Source organism: Cheilinus undulatus, linkage group 9 (genome assembly GCF_018320785.1).
Source record: "Cheilinus undulatus linkage group 9, ASM1832078v1, whole genome shotgun sequence".
Classification (NCBI taxonomy): Eukaryota; Metazoa; Chordata; class Actinopteri; order Labriformes; family Labridae; genus Cheilinus; species Cheilinus undulatus.
In genome coordinates this window covers 34,631,611-34,638,534 of record NC_054873.1, presented here as the reverse complement: position 1 = coordinate 34,638,534, position 6,924 = coordinate 34,631,611, and the positions used below count along the sequence as shown (strand labels likewise).

Sequence of the window (6,924 nt, the reverse complement as noted above, 5' to 3'; positions counted from 1 at the left end):
TTGGGCCAGTGTTACTAAGAAGATGATTTTGTGGGCGGGTGTAACTGTACCACGGCCGGATTTGGCACCCGGGCCTTGAGTTTGACACCCCTGGTTTAGACCCTTGTAGTTCTTGGTTTTTGTGATATAATTTTGTTTTTGCGTACTTAGTAAAATAATGAAAGCATCCACAATAAAACAAAGAAACTCCCTGCTCTGTTGAATATAACCAGGGTCATTTCGTCCTCATCTGTATAACAGAGCTGGAAAGGAACTGTCCTCATTTGCATACATGTTTTTGTGTTTATGAATATACATGTATAGCTGCTGCTCGGCTTTTGTCTCCTGCAGAGTCATTCCTCTGCTCTGTGTGACCGAGTTATTGGAAGAATGAAGAATGTGGGTGACTCTTCCTCATTTCTGCTTGACCGGACAGCCCTCTCCTCCTCTCTGGATCAGACTGCTGGAGCTGTGTCACATTAAACTGGATGATCTGAATAGGAAAACGGCGGAAAAAGACTGTTTGAAGAGGCTGAATCAGAGGAGGGTGAAATGATGACGAGAGGAGTGGCAAATTTCACTAAAAACTTCCCTGATCGACGCGCTCGGCCCGCCGCTCCTCCCCGTTAACAGCGAGGAAGAAAGTTTCCTCCTCTGACTTGAAACTGTCCTCATGTAGCGACAGTCTGACTGAGCGTTTCCAGAGCTGTTGCTTTTAAAGTTTTGACTTTTACAAACGAAGAAGTTTGAAAATGAGAGCAGACAACTAGAGAAGTCAGCTGAAACTTTTCCCTCGTCGTGCGTCACCATGAAGCCACTGGTGCGCTTCTGCGTCTCTCTGCTTCTGCTCTGCGCTCTCCTCGAGGTAAGAAAGCTTCTTTTATTTCCATTTGGAGCTCGGTTAAAGGAGGCAGTGTTGATGGACTCATGGGGAAAAGACAAGAGGGTGCTTTGTTTGGATGCTGAGAGTCAGAGTTTACCGTAAAACCTTGGCGTGCGTGCACCTGTTGCGCAGGTGGAATCTGTGAGGTAAATCACCTCTCTGTGGTCAATCATGGCAGCTCCAGCCTGACTTTAGATAGATGAAAGATTGATCATTAAAAACAGTCAGAGAGGCAAGGAGAGAAGCCACATTATTCCTATGAGATCGTTAATTTAAGTCAGATTTAAAGGGATAGTTCGGCATTTTTGAAGTGGGGTTGTATGAGGTACCTATGACAGCTGAATGTATAAATCACAGGAGATGTTGAGCTGCCTGCACCCCCAGTGAGCAGAAGGGGTCGTTTGCTCCAATTAAGTTAATATCAAGAGACAAACAGGAGAAATAGCTTTGTGATGACCACACTGTTGGAGCAAGCCAAAAGAGTGCTGTCTTAAACTAAAAATATTTTAACTGGTCAGTTATTTTCTCAGGATTTCACAGGTCAGATTCCATTGAGCTGACCTGTACTGTGACATGTAACGAGAATGCTTACATAACACATGAGGTCCGGCAACCACAGACCCACCTGTCCTCGTCCCACTGGTCTTTCAGGAGAGAGAGAGAGGGTGAGAGAGGTTGAGAATGGCATGTGAGGATGTGTGTGGCCAGCACAAAGGGGTCAGGAATGGAATGAGGTGCAGCTCCATGTCCTTGTCACTCCTGCAGATCTCTATAGAGCTCTTGACACCAGGGACTCCTGCTATAGCATACCAGCTCATTAAGAGAGCCAGGGCCGTCACGGTACAGGGATCTTAGACTCCTGTATGATGCTGTTAAAATGGAGTATTAATAGCAAAAGCACCCACTATTATTAGGAACTATGGTTCCCAGTTATTAAAACAATAAAGAAAACTCCTACACACTATTGAAATTGCACCAAACATTTACAATAATTTGGAACCAAAAAGTTGCCAATGTTTTAGTGCAGTTTGGACAGTTCGACCATATGTAGGAGTTCAGTTAAAGATGGATTTATTCCTCGCCTACGCACCTGTCTTATGAAGATTTCATTTTTAGAGCCTCTACTTGTGATAGTATTATTTATGAAAATAATGGAACATTTTTTTGTGGTATAAATGTATTAAAAAGTCTCTGATTTAGACAGCTGTGAGGTTAACGCCACAGTCTGATGGCGTGGGTTCATCACTGATGGTAATGGATGCTTTACAGCAGAGGTTTGCTGGTCTCACCTCAGGACCTACCACCACCTCCCTAATGAGATACCATGACCCAAATTTCCCCAAAAATGTAAGCTCTCAAATGTATTTAATGCAAATGTTGCAGTGTGGACCTTATACAGAAGAAAACATCTGGGGGAACAGCACATCACCATCCTTAAATTGATCATAGGTTCTTTGCAGCTGAGACAACTTCTGCTGGGGGGCGAGTAGTGATTTCTGCACAGAGAAGCGTCACCAAAAAGGCCAAGTTTGGGCTGTTTATGACTATGCCAAGTGTTTAAAGTGCAAAAATAAAAACATCCTTTTAGCTACTCTTCTGTTCTGAAAGTAGTGAATTATTCACACAGAAGTAAAAAGTTTTATCTTTTTACAAAAAACAAACAAACAAACAAACAAATGACAGAGAAATGGCAGCAGGCTGCCTCCGTCTAAAGCCTGGTTGAGTGGTTTCACACAGCGGTCATGTGGTCTGTTTCCACATAGCAGTCCGGTTCGGCTCAGTACAGTTTTGCCCAGGGGTGGAGCTAGGTGTTGCCAACAGCCCAGGACTGGGCTGGGGGGTCAGGGGCATTTTCCCAGAGAGAGTTTTCCTGCTTTACAGTCACTGTTATCATTGATTTGAAGCCATTTTTATTCATTGAGTGCACTTATTATATTTAGGAGAACTTAATGTGCCAATTAAACATTGTTTATGATATTCAAGTGTTTAGTATACACCTTATTTTATAATCAGCACCTAAGTGTTTAGTTTACACCTGTAACCTAATTATATACAGTGCTCAACAAATTTATTAGACCACCCTAACCCTAACCAAAGTAAGGTTTATGCCATAGCTGCCCTAAATTAACAGCATTGGTAATCACCAAAATCATTTTTATGTTCCTGCAATGGTTAATACACCAATATGTAGAAGCTCTTTAACCCAAATGATATTTTTAATGCTAAAATATAATTATTATTGTTATCCATGAATTTTCAAATTCACTGGTTTACAAAAAAACTGAAAAAATAGTAAAGCACATTATTATTTCTTGATTAATATGTCAAATTATAGTTATTTACTTGCATTCCTGAACAGAAAAATGAATTTTAGTGGTTGAATGTTATGCTTGATTCATTCCTGACTTCTCAGAGAATCCCAGTGAGCCGACTCAAATTTGGGTGAATTCAGTTTGAAATCCCTCATTCCTGTTCAAAATGGCAAAACGTGGAGAGCTGACTGAAAATGAAAGAGTCCACATTTAAGCACTTCATGATGCTGGATGGTCTTTGAGACAAATATGACAGGTGGTCTAATACATTTGTTAAGCATTTGTTATTATTATTATTTGTTAAGCACTGTATGTTTTTTTTTTTTTTCCTAAAGACAAACAGCGTAACAGGATTTAAGAACTGACCTGTCATCAATTCATTTCTGATTCACTCTGTTTTCTTTTCTCTCCTCCTCTTGTAATCTTGAATTCTCTCCCTTTCTCTCTCTGCTCCTCTCTTTTACTCCTGGATGGAAGTTTGCTTCTGAAACAAGACTATATAAAAACAAGGACTTTTTAGATTTATGACCATGATATTACCATTAAAAGAGCAAGTTTTAAACCAGCAGTTCAAAACCAGTAGTGACTTCACTTCACTGTTCCCTCCTTCCTCTCTTTCTTACTTTGTTTCATGAGTCCTCAGATATGTACAGTTAATTTAACCTCCGCTTTTTCTGTAATAATTCCTCTCTTCTCCCCTCTTCTCATCACGTTTCCTCCCCTTTTTTTTCCTAGTTTCTGTTGTTTCTCTTCTTCCTCACTCTTCATTCTGGAGAATCCTCTCCTTCTTCAGCTGTGAGGGTTTTTCTTTTAAATCTTCTTTTATTCTACATGATTCATGTCTGACTAGTTTTTAAAACACGGTCATAACCAAATGTTGAAGTATATGCATAAGAGTTTGTTATCTCTATCTGTTTTTTGCCCGGCATCACTGAGTAGACACAGCTGATAGGATCAGATCACTGTTTATCAAACATGTTCAGGACTCTGAGGAAAAAATCATCTCAATCATACTTTAGAAACTTTGTCTGCTTTCTGACCATCAGCTCTGCTCTTTGCTGAACATTTCTCCCTTCAGCTCCTCGACATATACCAAAGATTACATTTGGACAACAAGAGCACTCACTCCATCCCCAATTCATGCACAATCAATAACTTAAAAGAGGAGCAAGTCGCTCTGAGATGAAAAATGTTCAAAGTTTTTATGAAAAGATCCGGGGCTTAAGCCCATGTAGCCTCCCCTAGATGGTTCTGCCATGGTTTAGCACATTAAACGCTGATCTTGCCTGCGTTTCTTAAGCTGATGAGCCGTCAATCTCGCTCATTCTGATGGTAAACTTGTCTCTTTTAAGAGATCCAGATCATTTGGCTCACCTCAGAAGAGCTTAGGACTTGATTTTCCTATTCAGATCCATGCTCATTTTTTTATTTTTATTATGGTATCAATATATATAATCAGCCGATCGATCTTTATATTACCTGATGGATCTTTGCATGACCAGTCTCAGCCTTATGTTGCTCATGCTGCTTGGAACTTGACCTGCACTTGCCTCTGAAAGCCTTTACACTCAGATTCAAGGTTTGAATCTCATGCCCAATACTTTTATTTTGAAAATCTGGTGTACGTTATTAATACAGACTGGATATGCATATGAAAGATGTGCCACATGGATGTAAAATATGATGCAAACACTACTGTAGGGGCCGTTCTTTAATGCAAACCTTGATATTTTCAATAATGTGTGTGGCTGGAACATCATTTGTACTTTTTCCAACTTTAGTTCACTGTAAATCTCTTTAATGTTGAAGTAAGATAAAATATCTCTACATGAACTGTGAATAGAATCAGACTGAATCAAATACCAACAGGAGATGGAGGAATAGAGACTGACACTCAAATGGGAGCTTGCCATGGTTTGTCCTATTAAAAAGCCGTTTAGTTGAATAAGCTCTTGCCCCACATGTCTTTTTTGATTGATAGTGTGGTTTAAATTAAAAGCATGTTTGTGTCAAAAGGAGGAATTATTTCATATTTCAAAGGGGCTCAGCTAACCTGGTAGCTCAGCGCAAGACTCTCCTAGACCAAAGGTCATAAACTACATTTGTACAAGGGCCAGACTTTCAAATGAACTAAAATAAAACAATATTTTGATATTTTGGTCCAATAACATATTATTGTATTTGTATTTTCTTTCAAAATGTAGTTTTTTAAGCATTAACAGTGAAATCAGTCCCTATGGACTATGGACAATTGAAATATTTCAGCTACAGTTTGATGCTATAAGATGCATCCTAATTGGTGAAAAACAAATGAAGAAAACTGGTTTGTTGTTTGATTCTCAGGCGGGAAAAATCTTGCTCTCCTGAAGCTGACAAAGAACGCTGTAGATTTAATCAAGACTGGACCGATCATGCATCATATCTACTTATAGGTGGATCTCTGTAAAACTCAGATCAAAAATGTAGTTATTCCTGTAAAAGATGTCGCAATGTTGGTTGATTTTATAGCTGTAGGGATTTAAAGAGAAAAGGTACCCTAAAACCACAACGTATTTTTTTCTTCTTTTTTTAGTTCAGTCATCTTTAGGGGGGCGAATGGGGAGCCCTGGGAGCCTGATTGGCCCCTGAGCCTCCATTTGATGATCACTGCTCTGGACTCTTGACTCCCCTCATCTGTCTAGAGGAAGTTAGAAGGTCTGCAGGACTGAGTATTTTTGACATTGTTTGCCTCTGCATCAGATAATTGAACAAAAATTGTTGTTATATAAAGACTAAGGATCGTACTCAATATACTGTATGTAGAAATTTCCTGATAATAATTGCAGTATATGGGTCCGTTTAGCTGTTAAGTACCAATTTTTCTCTATCCCCATTCATTACTTACGGCTGTCCCCCACTTCCTGACCCCCAATAGACATCCAGGATCATGTGATTGCACACAACCTATACTTGGTCTGCGCAGTGATCCACGCCCGAAGCATGCTCCGGGACAAATCCCTCTCTCTCTAGTCAATCTCTGCACATGCTCTAGTCCATTTCAGATGTGTGCTGGACGTGTCACTCAGTGCTGCTCCACATGCAATAGTCTATCTTCTTCAGAGGCCGTTGCCAAAATGCATCAATCCTAGTAGATCAGGAAAAAAAACAAAACAAAAACAGGAAAGAGAATGTACAAAGAATCCAGATTAATTTGAGGATGCACCCTAACATCCTAATATTCTCATTCATGGCATAAACAAAATAATGTTGGAATTATGTAAGCACATTAGCTTCATAAAGGTGAAGTAATCTGTTGTTTACTGTTCATGTGATCTCTAGTCTTCATACATTTATTTTATCTAACTTTTGGTTATTGTTTTTTTTAAAGAGCTCAAGAAATTACCTTATAATGAGGAAAACAGCTTTGTTATCCCAAGAGAATATATTTTAGGTAGGGATGTACTGATTGTAAAAATCAGGGCTAATGCCATACTGATGTTTAAAATAACAATTTAGTCTATAGCTGACACATCATAAAACCCTTCTGGAGGAAACACACTTAAATTCCTCCACACCCATCAATTACCAAAACCATGGTGTTCTTCCACAGCCTAATTTCTAATGTCATGGTCATATTTGTCCCACTGACGTTACATTTCCATAAATTTGACATCCCAATGTTGCAGACTCACACATGAGCCAAGCTGCACTCTTATATTTGTCAGTCCACGAGTATTGGAGTATACTGACCCACTTAAACACACATAACAG

At 39.5% G+C, this 6,924-nt stretch overlaps 1 protein-coding gene across 9 annotated transcripts in view; it reads left to right on the top strand.

Moving 5' to 3' along the window:
* Nucleotides 1-421: 421 nt before the first annotated feature.
* ptprjb.1 (protein tyrosine phosphatase receptor type Jb, tandem duplicate 1) overlaps nt 422-6,924 on the top strand; it is a 71,271-nt gene continuing 64,768 nt past the window's right edge. For 5 of the 9 annotated variants that reach the window (XM_041795557.1, XM_041795556.1, XM_041795559.1 and 2 more), the window contains exon 1: nt 424-844. In XM_041795557.1, the coding sequence (XP_041651491.1) occupies nt 788-844 (57 nt within the window). In that variant the 5' untranslated portion in view covers nt 424-787. Of the gene's footprint in view, nt 845-6,924 lie in introns of all 9 variants that reach the window. The other 4 variants (XM_041795561.1, XM_041795560.1, XR_005992347.1 and 1 more) reach the window with 3 other exon arrangements.